The following is a 22,858-nucleotide window of genomic DNA, read 5'->3' on the forward strand; positions in this document are numbered from 1 at the left end:
AAACATTGGCGAACAAGTGATAAACAATCGTTTCACCAAGAATGTACCACGTATTATTGAGAACACTGTTTGGAATCATTCCCGATCGCTTCATGTACAAAATTGAAATTGAGTTTTGATGTACTCATTCTTTTCAAATCCTAATAGAGATCGAGAATGAATAATTTTCTTACAAAATGAACACGCATTGGCTATGAATATTTGCTATTATTGACCACTTTTCTCTATTAGAACAGCATCAATCGCTAATAGTGGGGACGGCTGACAAAATCTCTACGTAGATCAGAAAACGGACCACGTCAGCTCACGTAATAATTATCTTCCAAACTGCAACGAGATCTCACCTCTAGCTGTTTCGTCATTTTCATTCTATTCGCAGCGGTGCAACGGATTACGAGTCAGTAAGTTACAGTTTTACAATAAGTTCACCGTCCAATGTCACATTAGTATATTCAAAATTACTTCAATCAATTGAGCAAATGCAATGCAATCAGCAAATATTACATACACCAAAACGAGTTTTGCTTTATATGCAAAAACATTACGTATCCACCAGGTGTGGAAACAGTCGATAGCTGTAAGTAAATAAGTAAGTAAATGCCAATTGTATAACTACTCATGGAACATACATATATATTTGCAGGGCATAGACCTGGGTTTCAAAAAAATTTGTGCCTATACTGCATGTGCGTTATCAGAGTTATGCATTCCTTTCATGCAATTAGTCATCATACATCAGCAATGCACTTCGACCCGTGGGCCGTATAAGTTGATGATCCATTGGCTGATCCCACTGCAATCACGTGGGATTTTCTTTTTTTAACGATAGTTTATTTAAGTCAATCATCCATAAGCCGAAGTATCGCTGACGGCAACTTCAATTGACGCGAGTCACGAGATGTGTCGGAGAAAGTATAACAAACAGACGCTCATGTTCGCATATACACAATTCTCTTATCCTGATGTACATGAGAACCGCATGTTATTGTATACATAAACGCATAATGAATCTGTTTTGCATTCTACCGTGCGGTAGAATACTATCATACCATATCTAATGATAAGATCAGAAATTACATTTGACGCAGGAGTACATAGATTGCGAACATTTGAGTGATAAAAGACCGCCAACTGCCGTATATTGTCCTAAATCGTAGCAATTGTTAGCGACCAAAATACGATGCGAAAATTTCTTTCCAAATCTAATGGCATTTGATCTTGGATTACAGTTTTTGATAAATTTATGGACATGAAAAATTCATATGATGGTGATCGCGAAGGCTTTATGCAGTCTTCTCGTAACGTAGACTAGCAGCTAGATATCTGATCTCGTAATCGTAGAATCCCAGCTAGAACTGTGTTACCAAGAGTATGGATAGTAGATATCTAATCGTTAATCATGTGTGGTCTTATACCGACCTACTGATTCGGTGGGTCAAACTACAGGTGTGAAACAGGGCAATAAATGTGATATACCAGTGCAGCTATGCCGTACATAATCGCCGACTTGTTTTTAGATTCAGGTATACGGAGCGCACGTGAAGTAGAGGGGAGCTAGTGAGGGCTGTTGAGAAATAGCAGGGGTGGGGAAGCAACAGCGATTTCAGAAAGGAAAAACTATGAACGGTGGGGACAGTCGACATAACGCCGCATAGACAATAAAACGAGGTGCGTCTCAGTTCGCCTATTTAATTTATCTTTCAAGCTGCAACGAGATGCTACTTTCTCGCTATTTTGTAATACTCATTCTATTCGCAGCAGTGCGACAGATTACGAGTCGGTAAGTTAGAGTTTCATATTGTCCTAAGTCAGAAATCGATGCTCTGCTCGTCTAAGCACACAATGGGTGTTCTAGTTCAAGGCAAGCTCCATCTGTACCAGCCAGTAGAGTCACTTCAACAAATAATATTGGTTCATCGTGCCTCTAAACGTTTCAAGAAATGTCATGACAACTGGATACTTCTGTTAGACATCTGTTAGCAATGACTCATGTTACCATAATATTGGTGGCAAACCTGTTCTATTTGATATGTCAGAACTATGATTAGATCTCACTAACAAAGGGCAATATTGCTGAAGCTTGTCCTACGACTTTTCTCAATAAAGTGCAATATACCAGAGTAAGGTTTTAGCGTTGAACTTGAATAGCGCTACGGATTCCAGCTAATTATTGTCAATATCTTCAAATAAAGTCCTAAATATTTTCACAGAATTGGTCGTCACAAGGTATATGCTGATAATCATTTTGATTTATTGATTTTCACCCAACACTGGCCAGAAACGGTATGTTTCGAATGGGAAGAAACAGCTCCGTCTCATCAGTGTTTTTTACCAAGACATCAAGAATGGACGATTCATGGGCTTTGGCCATCTCAGAAACATGAGATAGCTCCAGCATTTTGCAACAAGACCCAGCATTTTGATGAGTCTGTCTTACTGCCTATCCAAAATCAAATGGAGGAGAAGTGGATAAATATTGAAAAGGGAACACCACACTTCTCACTTTGGAAACACGAATGGGAGAAACATGGGACTTGTGCTTCCGTACTTCCTGAATTAGATTCAGAGCTGAAATATTTCAAAAAAGGGTTGGAGTTACAAAGGGAATATGATATGACTCATGTACTTGCTAAATGCAATATTTTACCTGGTAAAAAATACGAGGTTCAAGCAATTTTAGATTGTGTGAACAGAATATTAGGCCACACTGCACAGGTTGAATGTGTCACGAATTCGGTAAGATAAGTTCTATTTTGACTTTAAAAATGTATGAAAATTTCAGGTGGATATTGTTAAGCCAATAATGACTTTTATCTTATAGAAAACCCACGAGTCCCTTCTGTTTGAGATAAGGATTTGCTTTGACAAAAGCCTGAAGCTTATCGATTGCAATGACGTTCCTGCTTATCCCACTAATTGCCAGCGCAAGAAGCCTGTAACCTATCCAGGCATTGTACCTTCAGAGTACAATGTTATACTAGTATAATCAAAATTTTTACAATCAATTAGATAATTAAAAATAATAGCCTGTGATTAGCGCATATTATAATTATGTATATACACACTCAACTTGCCAATTTACAGCATGTTCAAACCTGACAACAAAACGCAAATTTTGAATTTCGATTTGTAAGCATAATGTAGTATATTTTTAGTGAAAATAAAATTCATACTATACAATTACTTATGCCACATTATTCTGTAGCTGTTGGTGCAGCTGCTTCACTATATTCGGACCTCACGATCGATCACTTATCACAGTGATCAGTGACTGTAGATATCATGGATCTCTCATAAACATTGATCAACAAGTGATGAATGATTTTTTTACCAAGAATGTACTATGTATTATTTCAAACACTGTTTGAAATCATTCCCGATCGGTTCATGTACAAAATTGGAATTTAGTTGCAATGTATTCATGCTTTTTAAATCTTAAGAAAGATCGTGAATGAATAACCATTTGGAAGTATGAAAGTGATTTAATTTACATTGTTTTAGGTTATCAATATTTATAAAATGATAACAGAATGGTGGAGTTTATGAATCGATTAAGACAATTCAAATACTTGGTGTTGTCAATTGTCATTCAATTTTCTTCTGAACTATTACAACAGCTGTTGGTACTAAGCCTATAAAAATTGTACACAGCATTTATTGCTTTTCCAAAGATAGCTCACAATGATACAATAAAAAAAGTAGGAATATGAATCTCGCACTTACCTAGAATATCCAGTGGCTTTTCAAAATCTTCCTCTGTGAATACCTTACGCGGAAATGTTGTCATTAAATTGAATGCCCCAGAACCGTCCGTCCGATTCATTTCAATGTATAACCGTACTGCAGACAGTTGTTCCTTGCATCCAAAAGTCTGTGTCAATGCCTGTCCATTCGTAAGCCTGATCTGAAAGATGCAAATTATGTTATAAGCATTCAATTAATAGGACATAGCACTTGCTTATACTACGCAATATATTTTAAATATCCTCCCAGCTCTCAACTCAATGGCTCGGTATATAAATCACCTGCAATTTTGTTTCATTATAGTCTTTTTTAGGTCCAGCAGCTACAGGACCTGATGACATTGCTGATGGTATCGGAGAGCTTGGAATTTTACCTGCTTCAGAAGCAGCTCTAGCTCGTCTTGCAGCTTTATCAGCTTCGATTTGCTCTCTCACCCTCTGTCTTGCTAATTTTTCTTCCTCTTTTTCCCTCTTTCTTTGCTCCAATAGTTTTTTCATTTCTAAATCTTCTAGCCTTCGATGAAATAAAGTTCAAGAATGTTATGTTCGATAGATGATGCTTTTGTAGCTCATTTGCAAAAGAGTTGGATTCAAAATGCTCACTTTTTCTTAGCCTCAACCATCTCTTTGCCAGAACGTATCCGCAATCGCTCTTTTTCAAGAGCCTCCTTCTTCTCCTGTTCCTCTCTCTCCTTCCGTTTTTGCCTCATCTTTTCTTCCAGTAATTTCAACTGCTCCTTTTTTTCTGCCTCCGTCAATGGCTTTTTTTCTTCTGTGCTCTCGGAAAAGCTATTATGCCCTGATTTCGTTGCATGAAATTCTACTTCCAGATTTGATTTGAACAATTTACCACATCTAAAATCAAAAATTAAGTGCCCACCTCACATGTATATGTCTATAATTGTTAACAATATTTCAGCTATTACAAATCAGTTCCACAGATCTTTTGTGTCTATTTGTAATCTTAGTCTATTACAACTCACACATCACATTTTATGGACTTGGCAGTTGCACCGGATGCATCTTGATTACTTGCACTAGCAACGCTTTCTTGAGATGGTTCAATTGTTGGTGCAGTTGAAACAGAGGCATTTTCAACCGCAATATCAGGTGGATTTTCAACTTCGTCAGAATGAGCAAGGAGCCTAAAAAATTTAGCACATTTATACAGGTGATGGATACCGCCCAAACCTACATTTATATGTACCATTCCATTGCTGGCTCAACACCCTTGTTTCCCGTAACTTGCAATGCTCTTTCCCTAAAAAAGAAGGGATTTTAATATTGCCGCTATTCCATAGGTTAGGAATAATCGTGAAATAATAAATTTTAGTAATATTTACGCTTTTCCTTGGCTAAAGCCCATATCTACGAGCATCGACACGTCTGACGAAGACATTGCTTGGTATTTTATCGTGCAATAAAAGTTAGTTGAACTTATTTTCACAAGCTTCACTCGGAAAATCAAATGTCATGTCAAACTGACGCCACACAGTTAAGCAGCACACAGGAGCCGTTAAAGTAGTCTGCTAAACGGAAGTATTGAATTTTTCAGTCAACGGTATCGATCAATTGCGACCGCGTCAGCTGTCGCGTGTTGTTAGCAAGCTCTCGATGTCAACGAAGACTGTGGTTCGGCTCAAATTGAGCACGTGGGTTATTGAGAGTACGATGTAGTGTTTCTTTACCTACGTGTACTACATATAAACTGTGGAACATCGCTAGTAGCTAGTATACAGATATAAAAAGCAATTGTACAAAGTGCCTCGGTGATGGCAGGTCGTGGCAGAGGACGAGGCAAAGCCTCTATGTCCATTAATGTAGAACAATTGGGCTTTGGAAGAGGAGAGGCACTCCCTGGTCCAGTTCTGCAACCACCGCCAAAATATCCTCCTTTGGATTATAAACCGATTCCTTTTACTATAACTGGCCAAATGGATTATATGCTTGAAATAAAAAGAGACTATGCAGAGTTTCTCAGAGACAATCCTTGTTATGTACAACCGATAGTCATCAATAAGGACATAGAACGTTACTCCGATTGGTTCCAAGATATGATCACAGATAAGACGAATTATGAGGAAAGATATGACTGGAGTGTCTTACCGATTGAATTGAAACCTAGTGGTAAAAGGAAACTCAAACGGCAACATAATGAGAAAGCCAAAACTTTGGCTAAAAAAAAAACAAAAGATATGGATGTTGAGTCTAGACTAAAGGAACTAGAGAAAAAAGAGAACAGCCAGCGGAGTGATGCAGAGGAGGATGAAAAAGATGAAGATATTGATAATGAAGATGAGGAGAAAGAGGCAGATGAACGCCCAGAAGAGGAAGAAGAAGAAATAGATGAGGAAATGGATGATGGAACTGATTATGTAAACAGCTATTTTGACAATGGCGAAGGTTTTGACGACGAAGATGATAATTTGGATGATGGTCCAGTGTACTGATACTGTAGATTTGAATCTTCCAACTCTATTGAATTTGGTATGATTTTTTCACAGCTCCAATGTTTTCAATCAGTTACAAACTGTACTGCAAGTGTTTCCTACCAAATAAAAGCATTCACACCAGTATTTGACGGGAAAAGTAACTGGATTGTTTGTTCTCTGGTAACTGCATCCTAGATGGTGAGGAGTTAGGCAAAGAAGAATCAGTTGAATGTCATGAACTTAGTTTACGTTTATCATTTGTCTGTTGAATCACCTAACTGATAGGCCAGACTGAGAGTCATAATACACAAAATTTACTATTGCCAAAATCGATAAATTACTATAAATAGATTTCAAGTATTCACTGTAATTGTGAACTAATTTGAACATCTACAGTTGGTGAAGGCATTTCCGCAAGTAGATCTACGGAATTTTGAGACTGTTCTTTAGCCACGGATGATGAGACAGTCACTTTTTGATTATCATCTCGTAGATCTTCTCGGGTGAGAAATTTGCATGTGACAAGGTACCATATCACCTGCACTATACTATTTAATAGTCCTGAAAAGCAAAAGTTGAGTTGTGAGTCAATTGTATTCAGGCTTTCAGGAGCACTTCATTTTTTAAATCCTCACCATTAGTTACAAACACACCGCCAACTGTGGCACAGAGTTTAACTAAAAATCTGAATACTGAATCTCTTTGTTGGGTGACTTTGACTTTGAGAGCACTCATGTCATACTTGAAAAAAATTCCTGGTATCCCGTGGGATCCCTTGTGATGATCAACAGGCCTCTGATGATCTTTCACACTATATTGGTAAGTTTGGTATGTCCGCAATAAAGATCTGACATCAGTTGGAACGACCTCCACAAAGTATTGGTACAGCATCATGTCTGAAATCATATACTTACTTACTTACTTATTACTTGATATAAAAAAAAAAAACTCACTGTGGTCAGCAACTTTCTCATCTCCCTCAAGCGGATGTATGACACCAGGACTTGGTTCCCCAAAAGAAAACCTATTGATTCTGTGAGTAAAATTATAATCGTGTTCGGACATGAATGCTGATATATGAACGTGGCCTCTTGGCAATGACAAAGACTTTCCTGCAGTGACATGAAAATTTCCAGCAACCTTATTAACATCTAGACTGCCATAAATGCGACAAGCATCTGGAGTGTGGTTGGGATAACTAGTTCTGAAATAAAATGTTCAATAGCACATGAGAATTTTATTTGGGTGACTGCTAAATTTATGAGTCTATACCTCTTAGGCATTTCACTAGAAAAAGTTAGCTGATTGGATTTCCATAGCAGCTCGTGCAGAGCATGATATTCTTCTCGGAGATATGAATTCATATACTTCAGCGAATCAAAATGAGAGCGCTGATCTGGACTGAGCTCCCACCATGTATCTTCTTCTTCTAATGTACCAAATCCCATCAAGTTCTGATTAGTTGAATCCAGTATATCGGCGCCTACACGACTACATGGCATTGCCACTGTTATATCGATATTTACTTTCAATTTTGCATCTATCGAGTCATTATCAGGCTCAAATTTAAACTGGAGGCGGCTATCTAGATAATATTGGGTCTCGGCAAAAGCCACGTATACCATCAGACAGAAGCTCAGTACTGAAACTGAAAGTTGTCAATTTGTTTTTTCTGTAATTATAGGTGCAGCACGCATAATATGATACTTCATCTTGGAGCATATAGTATTTTGTAAATAGGTTACTAATACCCAAATGTACTTACACGTCCCACCAACAACCGATTGTTTGACGTAAGTGTCAGGCACTTTCGGAAAGCCATCTAGCTCTTTAATAACTTTTAAATTTACTTTTCTTCTACGTAACATGATAATATTGTGAGGACTAGGTTGAGCTAATGTATTTCGCTACACTCGACTCTTAACAGTTATCGAAAAGCAATAAATCAAACATTCGTATCACAGTCGAAAAAGTTCCATTGGTTAGGGAATCATGTTGTTGTTGCCGCCGTGGCTGGCATGTTCTATACGTCAAACCGTTGTCAAACTTCTGTACACGTAGCAGAAAGCTTGAATTTTAGACAGAATTCGTTGATCCATTAATTTGAATGCAGCAAGCGCCATCACTACGGCAAGTGTAGAAGACTTGTAAGCTCGAACGAACTTGCGAGCAGTGCTTGCAGGTATTCCAAAAAATTGCACGTTGACTTTCATCAGCTTTAATCGTGTAGTTAAAAATAAATAAATAATTTTGTCTCGTAAAAAATGAAGTTATAAACCAGTGAATTCATTGTGCTTTATCTTTGCAATAGGTAACAGCTTATTTAAATTGCAGATAAATCAGCTGTTGGAGTGCATGCTTTTCTAATATGATATATGTATACAATCATATTTTTGAAACGTATATGCAGTTTTTTTATTCATCATTCGTAAACTGTTCCCAAATACTGTCGCGCTATCGTAATTAAGTCTAACCATAGAAATTTGCTTCATTTCACGGCGTGGACGACAATATATGGTCTGTTCTCTCCTCTCCCAGAAAAATTACGTCCTTATCATACTCGTGTGCAGTAACCTCAGATAACTTTTAGGGTCTCTGTAAAATTGGTATGCACAATGATACCTGTAAAATCATAATTTTAGGTGAACGATTGCAGTAATGGATCATGAAGATGAAGATAAAATTACGGAGCAACAGACAAAACCAGTAAAGGATCTGGAAAGTGAAACCGAAATCTTTGAGACTGACAAAATTGAAACAAAAAATGGAAAAGATGCAGGTAGTTTACAAAACACAGTAAGACCCCAGAACTCTGACAACAATATTGCAAGAAATGGGGACAGCGGCACATCAAATTCTTCAGAAATGATAAAGAGTCCCACTGAAAAGTCAGTAAAGCAGGTTGAGATGGGCGATTTGCAGGAAGTTTGTTCGGCATCAAGGGAAAACAAAACAAAGAGTGGAAAGTCAAAGAGAGGAATTTCAGAAGGTAATTATTTATTAGAGCTGGTGATATGTAAATAAATCGATGTCCTTGAGAATTGTTTAACTGCACTTTAAAAACCATTGGCACAGGCCAAGTGGGTGATCATAGTAAAATTTCTATGGAAGAGTCCAAGAGCAGTTTGGACGCAGACTCTAGTAAACGTCAAAAGACAGAAGAAACTGCAAATGGATCATTGGATGCTGTAAATGAAGACCAGGTTCCATTAAAGTTTCATAAGTTGAAATCTAAAGTTAGAAATCGAAACTACCGTGGCAAACAAAACCTACCAGATGAAGCTACAGATAATTCTGATGAAATCGTTGCTAGCGAATCTACTGGAGAAGATATGGACAGTGAGTCTTAATAAAAAACCTTCCTGAGTATAAATGCAGGGTTTTCCTTAAGATGTTGAAGGGCAAACATTGTGAGCAAATGTTGAAGTAGGATTGTTTTATTTTACAGCTGGTAATGTTGACGATGCCACTAATAGTGAAGATTCAACAGCAATATCTAATGAAGGTTTGAATCTGGATGCAGGTGAAGTTGAAAATAGAGGAAGTAGAGAAGAAAACAGTGAGGAATTAGGGGAGAATAGCGAAGAAGAAGAAAATGGCAATGATGGGGGTAAGGGTGACATGAAATTTCTAAGGATTACTTTGAAGTTGTGAATTTTTCATCCAACTTTCTCATCAACCATTCGAGTAGGTGATGATGACTCTGACGAATGGACTTCAGCTAGCGACAATGATTCAGTAGAGCCAGATCTTGAGGTGCTGTCTAAAGAAAAGCCTAAGCCCCAATGGTTTATTGTTCCTGAACTTATAAATCGCCAACTGGGATCTAATGCGTTGTTTCAGAGAAGATTTTATGGTTCTTTACACACTGTACAGCGACTGGAACTCATGTACAAGCTAAAAGTGCATAAGGTACGCTTAGTTATGATCATGAACCCGAAACTTTTAAGCCCTTCCAAAAATAAATTAGTGATTTAATTTTACTATCACTTTAACAGGGTTGTGTTAATACGTTAAGTTTCAACCAAAGAGGCAATCTGCTGGCCAGCGGCTCTGACGATTTAATGGTAGTCATTTGGAACTGGGCTCTTGGGAAAAAGCAGCATTCGTTCAAAACAGGCCACAGAAGTAATGTTTTTCAGGTAATTTCTTTAGTTTTGTCCTGAACTCAGAATTGATTAAATTGATAATATCAATTCCATTCACACTTAAAGTGGTACGCAATTTCCCAAGAGTTGAACTTGTGAATGTTTTCACATAGGCATCATGGTTGCCTTTGCCAGTGGAACATTTGATGGTAACTTGTGCACGTGATGGGCAAGTCAGATTGGCAGATCTGCATAGGCCGGCCACAGATTATACCCGTCGTCTAGCGATTCATGATGGTCCAGCTACTAAGCTTTCAATCCATCCAGATCTACCGCATGTTATACTTTCTGTTAGCGAAGATGCTGCGGTATTCTTAATCGATATACGACAGAGCAAACCTACGACGTATGTTGTGTCATTGATTTTAGATAAAAACTCTGGAAGATTATTCATGTTGGTTTGATAATTTGAGAGCTTTTGAGAATAGATTAATTTATCTGATTATGTTATTTCAGACTTCTGACAGTGAAAGAAGGGAATTCTCATGTCGCAATATACAGCGTCAATTCAAATCCACTCAATAGTAACGAATTTTGCTTGGGTGGACGGGACCAATATGTCAGAATATATGACAAGCGAAAAGCTTCATCACCATTACATAAGATGTGTCCAAAACATTTAGTATGTTTGTTTGGCTGATCTTCAAAAGTCTTTACCAACTTGCGTTTCTGGGGAAATATTGACAATATTGTGGTTTCAGCAAACCAACAAACATCATGCCCATGTTACATGCGCCAAGTACAATTACAATGGATCAGAAATTGTAGGATCTTATAACGATGAAGATATTTACTTATTCGACACTCTTCTCCCATCACCAATCGGTGATTTCGCACACAGGTATCAGGGTCATCGAAACAATGCAACAGGTAGGATTTGCATCACATATCAGAAGAATACCAGCGTCCTTGTTATCAAAGTTTTAATTTTCTACAATCTTCCAGTGAAGGGAGTGAATTTCTTTGGACCTAAGAGCGAGTTTGTTATCTCGGGATCAGATTGTGGTAATATTTATGTCTGGGAAAAAAATACCGAAGCAATCGTGCAGTGGATGGCTGGGGATGAATGTGGTGTGGTGAGTAATTAATACAAGCAGGATACCTGGTACTTGTAAATAACGGAGAACGAAACATGCATCCTCAATTTCCATTCAGGTAAATCGGCTTGAGCCGCACCCACATATTCCAGTATTGGCCACCAGTGGATTAGATTATGACGTAAAGGTGTGGGTTCCATCGTGTGAGGAGCCACCGTCAATGAAAAATTTGGAAACAGTGAGATATTTGCTTCTATTCTGATCCTTTCATATGAATTAAACGTGTTTAACATAACTGTGATCTTCTAGTGTGTCAGGCAAAACATGAAAAGCAGAGAGAGAGACGTATCGCGTGAGCCTGATGCATTTGATGGGCAATTATTATGGTTTCTGTGGAGACAAGGCACAGAAACGGAAGAGTTAAGAGTGAGTATAAAAATATTCAGGGATTGTTGTCTGATTCTATGATTGCTGTGCAATATCTCATATTTAAAATCTTTCTCTTTATCAAGCAGAGGCGTATTCGTAATTTTGGTCGATGGGCCGGCAATGGGGGAAATCGTGATGACATAGACTCATCCAGTGATGACTCCTCAAATCACAGCAATAGCCCATCGGAAGATGAAAGTGATGGACGACCTCAGTGTTCTCCATCTTAAGCGAAATATGGTGAGTCTGCACAGTATGACGCAATGGAGTCGTTATTATTACCTACTGATTTAGTGGGCACATTGTAAAAGCTGGAATGGTAGCAAAAATTCCATCCATTTCCACATATTTATATGTGAAATATGATGGAAATACTTTGTAAACTTTTATACAAGTACCGGATATCTTGTAAATAATGTAAAAAGTTCCTCATGCCTGCGATGGGAGGAGCTTATTGTCTTTGTGTGTTTACAAACCAGATACTTGAAATCTGGGTTCTCATAAGTTAAAAATATGAACAATTTAAATACGTGCCAACATTGGTTTTTTTTTTTTTTTTTTTTTTTTTTTTTCTTGACTCAAAAGTTACGCCTTATTGGTATAAGTGGTACGGTAATAACTGCTGAGTATAGAGCTATACTATAATATGTATATATCTTTATGCAGAGTCGAGTTTTTTGTAATGTTATTATCACTATCAGATAAGGTTCCTCAAAATTTAATATCGTTTGTATATTAAATCTACAATAATTTCATTTCCGTTATATTATAAAATTACGTCCAATAAAGGGTTGTTTTCCGTAATAAAATATCTCATGATTGCCCGAAAAACGACTCATTTTTACTGTAATTAAGTTAATCTTATCTTGTTTCCTTTTTTTGGACCAATCAAATACCTTATGTCACTATACGTACATGATGAACGTGATAAATAATATACCTTGTGTTGCAAGTTGGAAATAATGTTGGGAATGAATGCGGTGAAGAAATGTTGATAGTTTCACTTTATACAATTCTATTTAGCAAATATACAAAATTGAGATCTCATCAAAATAGAAAATAGTCCTCAGATCTTAGGCTGCGCTTAAAATGGTATTATTCTGCAAGCCTAAGAAATTTGACCTTATTTACAATTTTGTTATTTGCTCTTACAGTTATCCATACTGTTCATTCTAGGATAACTTTTAAAATATCCCAATCGAATGAGCAAGTCCTGCATACATATGCAAAGTGGTTGCCCCCATAAATAAAGTTGTCACAGCTTTTATGAAAAGCGACGACCATGGCCCAGCTAGCAGAAGCGAGCTCAGAAAATCTAATATTAATGATCTGTAAATTGTTAATAAGAGCATGCTCACTACGATAGGCACAAGACTTCTACGTAAGTCGTGCCGTGACCACAGCCAAACAAGAGTAGCGGTTGTGATATGTTGTACCTGTGCAAAATAGAGAATTTAATGACAGCAAGAATGATTTATGGTAATCCAGAACGAGTTTATGAAAATACAAATGATACTATGACTGACTGACTGACTCTTACCAAACTGATATTGGATTCGAGACTTTTCTGAATATATTTCCAGTCAAATTCTGCTCCCCGAGCACCCACCCATAGCAGCAAAAATCTAGTTAGCAGTACCTCTGCACCTGCCCATCCTATTCCTGCTGTCAGAACCTTGGCATGCCCCTTACCGGGAATGCCATTCAACACAAGCAATATTCCAAAAAGATCTGCTAGATCTATGGTGGATTTTAAAAATTCCTGAAAATAATTAATGATCGAATAATATGACGGAAGAGATTGAATATTGTATTGCCAATTTTTTGAAGGCAAAAAATACCTAAACAATCGAAATTGCATTTGCAAAGATACAAATATACTCACACCAAAAATATCAAAACCTTCTTGCCCAACAGAATCTGCTGTAGGAAAGAATGTAGCTAGTGCTAACATCTTAACTAGCTGTGTGAATACGTAAATACCACCTGCTTGAATGCATTTCCAAAAAGCTCCATACTCTGATCTGTAATGAAATTAAAAATCACGATTGTCAAATGCCAGGTTGTGATGAGGCCAGAATTAGCAAATTGTTTATCATCTATGTGATACTTACAGTCCGGAGTACTTGTACGTCAAATAATATGGGACATAAACAAGAGCCAAACAATTTCCGAAGTGGTACAAAGTCATCGTTATAGATTCACTAAATATTAACTTCGTTGGCAAATTTATACATAAAATTCTGATTCGAGATTACGTTATGATGAATTGAAATACATTAGGGTGAATTAGGTTAGGTGAGGGATTATGACGTTTACACAAGGATTTCTGAGTAAAAGGCTGTTCAGTTTTGTACGAATATAAAGATCTTTTCGTGCGATTGAAGTTTGCCTTTGTAATCAACTTTTATCCTATGTAATGTTGTACGTCAGTCTTATTACTCCACTTTTACTCCACACACGATTACGATTTTGGACGAGTTGGAGGTAACTACCGCCTGCAGGCGCTGTACTATGCGAGCTCTAAAGGCGGGAATTTTTTTACATTTCGCGTGAAAATTTGAAATTCTGAAAGCAGTACGTACCAGCCTACCTATGAAAAACATTTAAAAATTTCTACCATACATGGCTAGTAATACGATGGGATCAGAATTGAAAACGTAATTTTTTGAGAAGTTCCTTGACGCGTGCTGCGACCACCGTTTGGTACCCTTTTTTTATATTTCAAAGGGTTCCACCCTAGCTGTGAACCCTCTACCCTTTCACCCCTAAGGCCCTTACCCCTTTACAGGGGGACTGATCTGATCGGCACCCCTTTAGTACAAAGAAATGGATATCTGCTAAAAAAGGGTTCTGTATCAGGATAAATATTGTCCTAGTCCTACTAGACAGAAATTGAAATATTATTTTGATACTAAAAGTACCAAAATTAATACTAAAAGAACCAAAGTATTGAAGTATACTAGGAATCTGAATAACGGGTCAGAATAATTTTGTCCTCGTTTTTTTTTCATCTTAAATGTTATTTCACAAGTCAAATTTATGAGTGGATAATATTCAACCGATGAAGTTTTTATTAGATTTTGACAGCCAATACTTTTACTGCAGTCAGTAGATCTCATCGCTAAAAATCTAAGCCACCCCTTTGGGCATCGGCTTCAAAGCAAATGGTATAGGGAGAAGCTGTGTCGACCAACCAACTGAGGCGGAGGTCCTGAGTCTATCGTCTCTATGCAGTACCCCGGGTAAAGACTTTGGCCTGGGATTGGTTGGTGGGAGTCTACGTTTGGTTGAGCTGGCGGAAAGGACCTCAGGGCTGTGGAAACCATCCTTTATTCAAAGCCCCTATATGTAGACGGAGCTCCTACTCTGTCGTCTCTGTTCAGTACTCCTGACGACGAGATCTGCTGGGGATTGGTTGGTGGGAGTCTACGATTGGGTGAGTTGGCTAGCACGGTTGGCCGGTGCAGAAGTCACTATGTGTTCGTAGACTCTTTGAAAAAGGGTGATTCAGTTGCGTCAGAGGGGCCGCACTGTCAACTTCATGAGATCTTTTAATATACCAAGTGATTCTTTTATAGCGTTTTAATTCTAAGATAGTGTCATCACTAGTGAAATGAAAAATGTTAGGTGAACAGTGATAGTTATTGAAATTTACAATCCAATAGTTACAACATCAAATCAAAAGTATCTCACAACTTGGAAGCTTCATTAATTTTTTTTGTTATCATTTCTGCATTTTAGTATTTCACCTTCAGTTCATCTCCTTTTTTTATGAAAATGTTTCTGCTTTGGATGGGTTGAAGAATGACGATGGGGCAGCTTGGGGTGGAAGCCCTTCTTTTTTTAGCGGGGTGCATTACAAGTAAAAAAAAGAGTTGTACTTCCCTTTGGAGCAGGTAGGATGGCTACCCTTTTTAGAGGGGGGCTGGATCTGTACCCTTCTAAAAAAAGGGTTGGTACATAGAAGAGGCTTCGATTTGAAAAAGTATTGTCAGTTCTGTGTTAATACTCCGTAAGGTATAGTAGCACAAAAAAAATATATTTTCCTATATATCGTTGACTCCAACTAATTTATTAAGGTGTCGTTAAATATTAATTTCAAAAGTTCATTACACTTGCGAGACATCTGGCAGATTAGTATTTTACTGTGATTACCAAGATATAGTATTGTGTATCTAGTTTGTGCAGCTCCTGTCTTCAGGACAAAACTAATTCTGCTGGAGACGAGGCATCAACCCCTGGCAATCTTTTGAGACTGTTAAGGATTCGTCGATGGGTGGAGCTTCAGATCCCTTTAACTTTGCATGCTTTGCATTTGAGGCCAAAGGGTAGCTAGTCTTGTACCGATAGTCGATGGTGCTAGGTGCGGTGAAGTGAATTTTGAGACAGGTGCAATATTGCTTCAGGAGTGAAACTAGCGTTATCTATATGGCAAAACATGTTCCTATAATTAAGTGTCAAAATTCAGTAAGATTAAGACCCGATATTAATTGAAAAGAACAGCAGATAGTGGAATATTGTGTTATGCATTAATATTCTTTACTAATTTGGAAAATAAATTAGAAGGGTTCTCAATAATCTCAAAACAATGTAGTTTGATCAAAAGCCCATAGAGAAAATTCAAAAAGTGAGGAAGGTTTATGTTAATTTTAATTTGTTTTTCCCAGAAACTAGAAACCTATCTGTAGGATTGAGATGAACATTTTTCTTTGTAATTTTCTTCTGTAATCAAGGTTTTTGTTCATTTCTGGAAGAAGCCAAAGCAATAATACAAAAATAGTGCGAATCACTGGAATATCGTAACCCAAATTGAAACGTCGTATGAGGTGAGTTCAGAACTACTTATACAATTACCACACATTATTTATACATAGTTATTAGGATTGCACGGGCCGTATTTAATTTTGTTCGTCGTTTGAAGTTTTCATCCGTCATTTTTTCGTCAATTTCACATCATTATATTTCACACGTGTTAAAGCGTTTTTTTTCTGTCGATCTACGAATTTTCCCCATCGAGATATCTCAATTTTCCTGCCCCAAAAAGCGAAAAATTGGTAATAATTCGGTCAATTATATAGATAGATCAATTTGGCCCCCAGATTCAGATTCCTGAGCTTAAAATAGATAAGAATATCATATACATTAGGGTGGGTTGAACATTTTTTTTTTATTTTATTAGCATGGGGCTGAATTTGTACCTTATAAAAAAAAAAAATTTCAAATCTTAAAAAAATTTTTTACTTGATATTTTGAGGTAGCCCACTCGTTTTTTGAATAAATAATTGATCAAGTGGGGTACTTCCAGCAAAAACATTTTTTTCACCTAATGATTACTCGATCGATTGCATGAGTAGATGATTTGGACTTTCAGATTTGGATTCCTGAGTTGATTATATGTGAGATTACTCTCCAAGAACCAAAAAAAAATTCAATTTTTGAGAGAAAAATAAATCATTTTTTCAATTGGGTTTAATATGCTTTTCTTACGTATTTTGATCTCAGGAATCCGAATCTGAGAGAAAAATTGATCTATCTCTAAAATTGGTCGAGTTATCGCCAATTTTCAGCTTTTTGGGGTCAAAAATAAAAAATTGATTGTTTAGTGTATATTAATGTAATTTGAGCTCAGGAATCCGAATCCGAACGAAAAATTGATCAATCTTCAAAAATGACCGAGTTATCCCCATTTTTTCGCGATTTTTGGCATAAATTTGTGGATATCTCAAAGGGAAAAAATTGTAGCTCAATTTGGACAACGGATTCGTGTTCCTGAGATCAAATAACATAAGAAAATTGCCATACGATCAATTTTTAAAAATAAAAAATTTTGGCCAAAATTTGAGATTTTTCCAAGGGGTACCCCTTACGATTTTTTCAAATTTTGGTCAAAAATTTTGATTTTCCAAAATCAATCGTGTGATACTTTTCTAACGTATTTTGATCTCAGAAACATGAATCCGTTGACTAAATTGACCTATGAATTTTTCCCATCGAGATATCTCAATTTTTGTGCCTCAAAAAGGAAAAAGTTGGCAATAATTCGGTCAATTTATCAATCAATTTATTTGGTGAATTCGGATTTCTGAGATCAAAATGTTCAAAAATACCATAGATCACTTTGAGAAAAAAGAATATCGAATTCCGGCCCCAATTTTGAGAAAAATCGAAGTCTATAAGCTTGGCGTTTTTTCGGTTTGGCAATTTTTGATTTCATTGAAGAACCATAAATCATAGCATCTGTCTGACATATTTGAAAAATTGAATAGTTTGTCAACGTATGATTTCAAACTAGATAGTTTTGTGAACGAAGTATAGTAGCATAATACTTCAGGTATTACAAAACTTTGGCACCTCATTATTATATTTGCTTTGAATGGATTTTTTCAGTCAAGTAATTCATTTGCTTCTTCTGCGAGACGATTTTCAGCATTAATCGACCGGAGATCAACTATTCAGAATAGGATTACATCCTAAAAAAGTGCAACAGAACAATTCGAAATATCCGAAATTGCGAGATGCATATACAAGACTGTTACACCTGACATAATTTGTTGTTCGTAGTCAATTCTAGAGTGTGCAATTTGCACTGATAATTCGATGTTTCGATAAATTGAAAAAATTTCGGGTCGGATATAAAATTGATCATCTTTTTTTGTTACCTATATCGGTAGAGCAGATTTCCCGTTTCGTAAGATGTCAGCATGAGGTCACACGTAACCGGCCCAAGGGCATTAAGAGCTTGCAGCTTTTGCTTCTAGATGACACTGCATTCTGGAAATTCGAACGAATTAATAAAGCTATGATATCGGGTAAATTTTCGATAAGTTATTACAGCATGTACAATCATAAAAATAACATGACAACATTATCATCATATAGATGTATGAACCAATTTTCAATACAATCATCAAATATCAGCATGTCTGATTCGTGATAAATAATTAATAGAGATCTTTAGCGGCAATGTATTTAATGTACGTTTTCGACGAGCGCACGGTAACTGTTAATTCCTTGACTCACTCATCATTTACAGTTCTTTAGCTGCATAAACTGTCAGTTGCCGCAGCTTTCTTACGCTAATCTCCAAAGATGCGCAGAAGCGTATTAGGATCTAAATTTTGCAAATTTATTAAATGATATATTTTTTTTATTTTTTTTTTTTTAATTTTAACGTTGTTTATCTTATTAGGTTTTTCTGACCAAATATCGGGACGAGAATAGAAAGAGAAAAAAAAAATCTTCGATCACGTTTCCAATTCGCTCCCCCCAGTGCAGGACAAGGCAATACGCATACGTTCCCATGTGGCCTCCTTCCCTCGTAGTTCGACGTTTTCTGGAAAGAAGGAAAAGACGAAAACGAAGACGAAGAAAACCGACGGAGTTGGAATCGGCTTTTGGAAATTGCGCGCGGTTGAGCCTTCACGGACTGGTCCGCGATGCTCTCCACCTACAGCTAAGACTAGGGATGGGAATGCGCGGGGGCCTGTCGGCTCTACACAACCCTTGGGAAAGAAATGCAAACACTTTTCTAGTACCCCGTGACTCAGTCGACGGCTTATCGTTGTTACTTTGCGGATTTCAACCCTCCCACGGTCTCGCCTTTATATCCCCGCAAGAATTACTCGTGCGAATCCAAAGTCGAGCTTTTCAAAGTGCTGTATACATATAATGGAGGTGTATAGGATAAATCTGTATAACATTACACAGCTACGAAGCGAATGAAGTTGCCGTTTGAAACATACGTGTTTTTTTTTTTTCATTTATACGTTTTTTTTTTTTTTTTCTGTCGGCGATTGTCGAACGTCCTGCAATGACGTCAGAGGCGAGATCGCGGTATAACGATGAGCTTCCTTCCCGGTTCCGGTCTCCATGATTCTCGCCCGGCCAACTCTATTATTCCCATTTCTCTACGCTCGCTTTTGGCGCTCTTTTGTCCTCAATCTCAATTCCAATTCCAATCGAACGCGCCAATTGAATCTCTAGCTCCGACACTCTCGATCCATTAGACTCAGTGCGCGATTCAACAACCTTTCTTATATATATATTAATGTGTACCAGACCTTCATTCGAGGCCAACGCAAGAAGAACTCTACTCCCATGCTAAAACGGGAGTCACACACTCAATAATAATATATCATTGTTCACGAATCTGTGCGGACCTCATCAAATACTCCGTATTCCTCGAAACTACACACATGCACCATATACTCTCTGACTCTGATTCCGTCTGTGACTCCGACTCTGCACCGATAACGGATATAACGGATAACGCGGATAACGGATAACGGATAACGAATCACGTATTCGCTTTCCGCTATGCAGGGTGGTTGGCGTCGCGACGCCGGAATACAAAGTACCACCTACCTAGAGGCTGACACCCTCGCCCGGTGGCGCCGAGAACAAAGGGAGTCTTTGCGTCTTCCTCTTCGTCTTCTGCTTCGTCTTCTCCGTTTCTACCTCTTTCTCTTCGTCTTGTGAGCCGCAGCTAAGAGACATGTACATAAGCAGATATATATGTATACTTATATACGTTATACACAGCAGGACTTTGGGGTGGGTCCTAAGGCTGGCTGAAATATATCAACTCTCACGTCATATAAAAATGTGTTTACGCGGGCGTAGCGCGACGCTTTGGGAATGAAAACATCAACCCTAAAAAGAGGGGTTCCACGGCGTCCAGGAGGACACTGGTGTAAGGATACAATGTCGCGCGGCGACAACTTATCGTACAAAACGCTGCGGTCCCAAATATTTCCCTTCGATTTTAATTCACTAACGCCGCAGAGGTTTACAATCGAAGTTTTTCGATTACCGAATACATTATACACAGCTTCTGTAATAGTTCGTATATCCGGTTTCCATAAGATTCGCACCCCCTCTCGTTCGTCTTTCCGTGTGACACGCGGAGCGGTCGACGCGCACCGGCGCACACCCCGCATAGTCCTCCTTCGTTCGTCCATTGAATATCGCCTCCCTCTCATCCACCTCTTCCTTCACGTTCCAGAGAACCAAACCAAGTCGCTGACAGACCAAGGATACGTCTATACATATATGTATATGTACATTCAACGGTCTACCGATATACACGCCTATACTTAGGACTCGTACGCTATATTGATCTGCAACTCTATAACTCACCCCCTATTCGCGTTGGCTAAAAGTGTATACTATATATACACGTGTATACATACATATATTCCCCGGTAACTCGAGTCGCTAGACGAAAGGAATAAATATATCGCACATCCCGATTTCCCCGAAAGGGGGAACGGAGGAACCTTAATTATGAATGAACGAGAGAAAAAAGAAGAAAATAACCAGCAGAAGAGATCCGGACATTTCTCATCGCAGCTCCGTGTACTACGTACGCGTTGCAATTCGTCACTCGAAATCCAAGTGCGGGCAGGTACAGAGGACGCGACGTGTACGTGCAGTATAGTATACATTTATACCGTATGTATAAGTCCTGTTCGGTTCACCCTGTATAACGAAAGTCGAGGGTGAATGCATCGGTGGATATATCCCAAGGGATATCCGCGCGATCGAAGCAATCGCCCCTTTCAAATATTTAACCGCACAATATCCAATTTTATCTTGTATCTTTTACCTCTCTCCGCCACTTTCGCGTGTTGTACGCCTCATACCCGTGTATTCGGTTGGTTTTGTCATTTCTTTTTTTGTTTTGTTTTGTTTTTTTTTTTTTTCTATCCATCATTTTGCTTATTTCTATTTATTTATTTTCCATTTTATTTTATCCTTCTGTTTTTTTTTTTGCGCAGACGTCCGAAGCGCTTGTTCCTTGGTGTAGAAAATCGTGGCTATCTGCGAGAAGATATAAAGTACACTCGCGGTATGGGGTAGGGGGTGAAAACCGGGATTGATTATTTACCAAGAAATCAAAGTTTGCTATACCGTGATGAGGAAAATAAAGTCGGTAAAAAACTACGGAAGCAGAAACGACCACGCAATGTAAAGAATGGAATGGGACGACCACTGTTTGTCCACTCGCGGTTCTTTGCTCTCGTCCTGCGGCTCCCCTCCTTTCACTTTTAAACTCCCTTGTTAGGTCACTAAATTAAAAGAATCAAAGAATACCGTCCCAAACGACGGACACAAGATACACTTCGTCGTTGCATTGTACAACGAACAATCTCGATACAAACTCCATTTCGACTTGAGAAAATTAATAAAATCCACCCCTGCTAAATAAACGGCATTGCGAGTGACCGAAATTTTTTTCCCATGAATTTCGTACTACGACATTCCGTTGCACCCGTCCACGTATAAGCTGAGTTATGCCGAATATTCGGAAGTCGCACGTAGGCGAAACTTTGAAGCGGATAAGGGTGGAATTGGAAATGGGAATGGGAACGGGAATGGGAATGGGAATAGGGACGGGGACTCGGACCTCGGTATTTTAAAACCAGCGAACGTAGACCTCTGCTCAAAGTCGAGGGGTTTTAAGGGTGGAATGGTGGACGGTGAGGATCCACTCGGTCTCGCAACGCCGGCCGACCCGGCTTCCCTTATACTCTTCGGAATATCGGTCGAATGTGTTTTTTCCGCGCCCTCAAACACGTCACATGAATAAAAAATATCCTTCAAAGTTGCCAGCCCCAGCGTCTGCTTTCCCATTCCACCGGCATCTCTTCAGCCCTTTTTTTTTTTTTTTTTTTTTATTTTATTTTTTTTCACTACTTGTACACACTCCTATCTCCGTTCCTCCATTTCGATACACGGTCTACGTTGTATAATACATATAACATGTCGAAAATGGAAAATGATGCGGTTCGGAAAATGCTAAAGTCTGCCAAATGCACGCCCGATTACCTCCATTGCGCAACAGCGAATTTCCCTCCGGATTTCATCCCCCTCACAGGTGGACGGAAGACGTCTTTCTGTTTTCAATTTGTTTTTTCTCCCCCCCCCCCGCATCCAACTCTTCCATCCGTTAAGAGGAGAGAAAAGAAATCTATCGCACGAAGAAATTAGTGCGAAGGAGAAAGAAAATAATATAAGATTGAATCTCTCGTGATATGAAAAAGTTTCGGACATTGATTCAAAGT

At 38.2% G+C, this 22,858-nt stretch overlaps 6 protein-coding genes across 10 annotated transcripts; 3 read left to right on the forward strand and 3 right to left on the reverse strand.

Annotated features, from left to right (window-relative positions):
- The first annotated feature begins 32 nt into the window (after positions 1-32).
- On the forward strand, positions 33-3,183 carry LOC105687383 (ribonuclease Oy-like). Its single transcript, XM_012403010.3, has 4 exons — positions 33-401; positions 1,518-1,780; positions 2,211-2,736; positions 2,822-3,183. Exons 2-4 carry the CDS (start codon positions 1,716-1,718, stop codon positions 2,984-2,986), a joined length of 756 nt encoding a protein of 251 aa, XP_012258433.2. The 5' UTR covers positions 33-401; positions 1,518-1,715; the 3' UTR covers positions 2,987-3,183.
- A 279-nt stretch (positions 3,184-3,462) lies between these two features.
- Positions 3,463-5,290, reverse strand: LOC105687377 (UBX domain-containing protein 1). The gene is made up of 7 exons (XM_012402995.3): positions 5,087-5,290; positions 4,951-5,004; positions 4,727-4,888; positions 4,347-4,598; positions 4,026-4,257; positions 3,724-3,904; positions 3,463-3,632 (listed from the first exon to the last, which is right to left on the reverse strand). Exons 1-7 carry the CDS (start codon positions 5,140-5,142, stop codon positions 3,586-3,588), a joined length of 984 nt encoding a protein of 327 aa, XP_012258418.2. The 5' UTR covers positions 5,143-5,290; the 3' UTR covers positions 3,463-3,585.
- A 44-nt stretch (positions 5,291-5,334) lies between these two features.
- LOC105687397 (DNA-directed RNA polymerase III subunit RPC7-like) lies at positions 5,335-6,319 on the forward strand. The gene has a single exon (XM_012403037.3). The coding sequence runs from the start codon at positions 5,516-5,518 to the stop codon at positions 6,191-6,193; it is 678 nt and encodes a 225-aa protein (XP_012258460.2). The 5' UTR covers positions 5,335-5,515; the 3' UTR covers positions 6,194-6,319.
- Positions 6,320-6,405: 86 nt separating this feature from the next.
- Positions 6,406-8,077, reverse strand: LOC105687372 (endoplasmic reticulum-Golgi intermediate compartment protein 2). The gene is made up of 5 exons (XM_012402981.3): positions 7,941-8,077; positions 7,448-7,823; positions 7,129-7,379; positions 6,811-7,071; positions 6,406-6,736 (listed from the first exon to the last, which is right to left on the reverse strand). Exons 1-5 carry the CDS (start codon positions 8,041-8,043, stop codon positions 6,537-6,539), a joined length of 1,191 nt encoding a protein of 396 aa, XP_012258404.2. The 5' UTR covers positions 8,044-8,077; the 3' UTR covers positions 6,406-6,536.
- A 144-nt stretch (positions 8,078-8,221) lies between these two features.
- LOC105687363 (DDB1- and CUL4-associated factor 8) lies at positions 8,222-12,364 on the forward strand. Of its 4 annotated transcripts, none has more exons than XM_020853258.2 (13): positions 8,222-8,357; positions 8,818-9,164; positions 9,251-9,514; positions 9,624-9,785; positions 9,867-10,087; positions 10,174-10,317; positions 10,437-10,669; positions 10,780-10,945; positions 11,025-11,193; positions 11,269-11,399; positions 11,479-11,598; positions 11,670-11,786; positions 11,873-12,364. In XM_020853258.2, exons 2-13 carry the CDS (start codon positions 8,834-8,836, stop codon positions 12,017-12,019), a joined length of 2,205 nt encoding a protein of 734 aa, XP_020708917.2. In that variant the 5' UTR covers positions 8,222-8,357; positions 8,818-8,833; the 3' UTR covers positions 12,020-12,364. The 4 variants fall into 4 exon arrangements, with proteins under 4 accessions (XP_020708917.2, XP_012258381.2, XP_012258390.2 ...); XM_012402958.3 differs by having other exon boundaries at positions 8,337-8,486; XM_012402967.3 differs by having other exon boundaries at positions 8,339-8,486; positions 11,876-12,364.
- Positions 12,365-12,787: 423 nt separating this feature from the next.
- On the reverse strand, positions 12,788-14,275 carry LOC105687389 (transmembrane protein 147). 2 transcript variants are annotated; one of them, XR_007277191.1, is made up of 5 exons: positions 13,904-14,275; positions 13,675-13,813; positions 13,330-13,551; positions 12,912-13,225; positions 12,788-12,861 (listed from the first exon to the last, which is right to left on the reverse strand). XR_007277191.1 is itself a non-coding variant. In XM_020853277.2 (4 exons), the coding sequence occupies exons 1-4, from the start codon at positions 13,978-13,980 to the stop codon at positions 12,974-12,976; spliced, it is 690 nt and encodes a 229-aa protein (XP_020708936.1). In that variant the 5' UTR covers positions 13,981-14,275; the 3' UTR covers positions 12,788-12,973. The 2 variants fall into 2 exon arrangements, 1 of the variants encoding a protein (XP_020708936.1); XM_020853277.2 differs by having other exon boundaries at positions 12,788-13,225.
- Positions 14,276-22,858: the final 8,583 nt, after the last annotated feature.

This window comes from Athalia rosae, chromosome 2 (assembly GCF_917208135.1).
Source record: "Athalia rosae chromosome 2, iyAthRosa1.1, whole genome shotgun sequence".
Lineage (NCBI taxonomy): Eukaryota > Metazoa > Arthropoda > Insecta > Hymenoptera > Athaliidae > Athalia > Athalia rosae.

Coding starts and splice junctions, on each gene's coding strand:
- LOC105687383 (XM_012403010.3), top strand. CDS start 1,716: ATGCTACTTTCTCGCTATTTTGTAATACTCATTCTATTCGCAGCAGTG. Junction 1,781..2,210: donor GTGCGACAGATTACGAGTCG/GTAAGTTAGAGT, acceptor ATATTTTCACAG/AATTGGTCGTCACAAGGTAT. Junction 2,737..2,821: donor TTGAATGTGTCACGAATTCG/GTAAGATAAGTT, acceptor TTTATCTTATAG/AAAACCCACGAGTCCCTTCT.
- LOC105687377 (XM_012402995.3), bottom strand. CDS start 5,142: ATGTCTTCGTCAGACGTGTCGATGCTCGTAGATATGGGCTTTAGCCAA. Junction 4,258..4,346: donor ATGGTTGAGGCTAAGAAAAA/GTGAGCATTTTG, acceptor ATTTCATCGAAG/GCTAGAAGATTTAGAAATGA. Junction 3,905..4,025: donor ATAATGAAACAAAATTGCAG/GTGATTTATATA, acceptor TGCATCTTTCAG/ATCAGGCTTACGAATGGACA.
- LOC105687397 (XM_012403037.3), top strand. CDS start 5,516: ATGGCAGGTCGTGGCAGAGGACGAGGCAAAGCCTCTATGTCCATTAAT.
- LOC105687372 (XM_012402981.3), bottom strand. CDS start 8,043: ATGTTACGTAGAAGAAAAGTAAATTTAAAAGTTATTAAAGAGCTAGAT. Junction 7,824..7,940: donor ATCGGTTGTTGGTGGGACGT/GTAAGTACATTT, acceptor GACAACTTTCAG/TTTCAGTACTGAGCTTCTGT. Junction 6,737..6,810: donor CGGTGTGTTTGTAACTAATG/GTGAGGATTTAA, acceptor TTTGCTTTTCAG/GACTATTAAATAGTATAGTG.
- LOC105687363 (XM_020853258.2), top strand. CDS start 8,834: ATGGATCATGAAGATGAAGATAAAATTACGGAGCAACAGACAAAACCA. Junction 10,670..10,779: donor CGACAGAGCAAACCTACGAC/GTATGTTGTGTC, acceptor ATGTTATTTCAG/ACTTCTGACAGTGAAAGAAG. Junction 11,599..11,669: donor CAATGAAAAATTTGGAAACA/GTGAGATATTTG, acceptor GTGATCTTCTAG/TGTGTCAGGCAAAACATGAA.
- LOC105687389 (XM_020853277.2), bottom strand. CDS start 13,980: ATGACTTTGTACCACTTCGGAAATTGTTTGGCTCTTGTTTATGTCCCA. Junction 13,814..13,903: donor ACGTACAAGTACTCCGGACT/GTAAGTATCACA, acceptor ATTTCATTACAG/ATCAGAGTATGGAGCTTTTT. Junction 13,226..13,329: donor TCGAATCCAATATCAGTTTG/GTAAGAGTCAGT, acceptor TATTTTGCACAG/GTACAACATATCACAACCGC.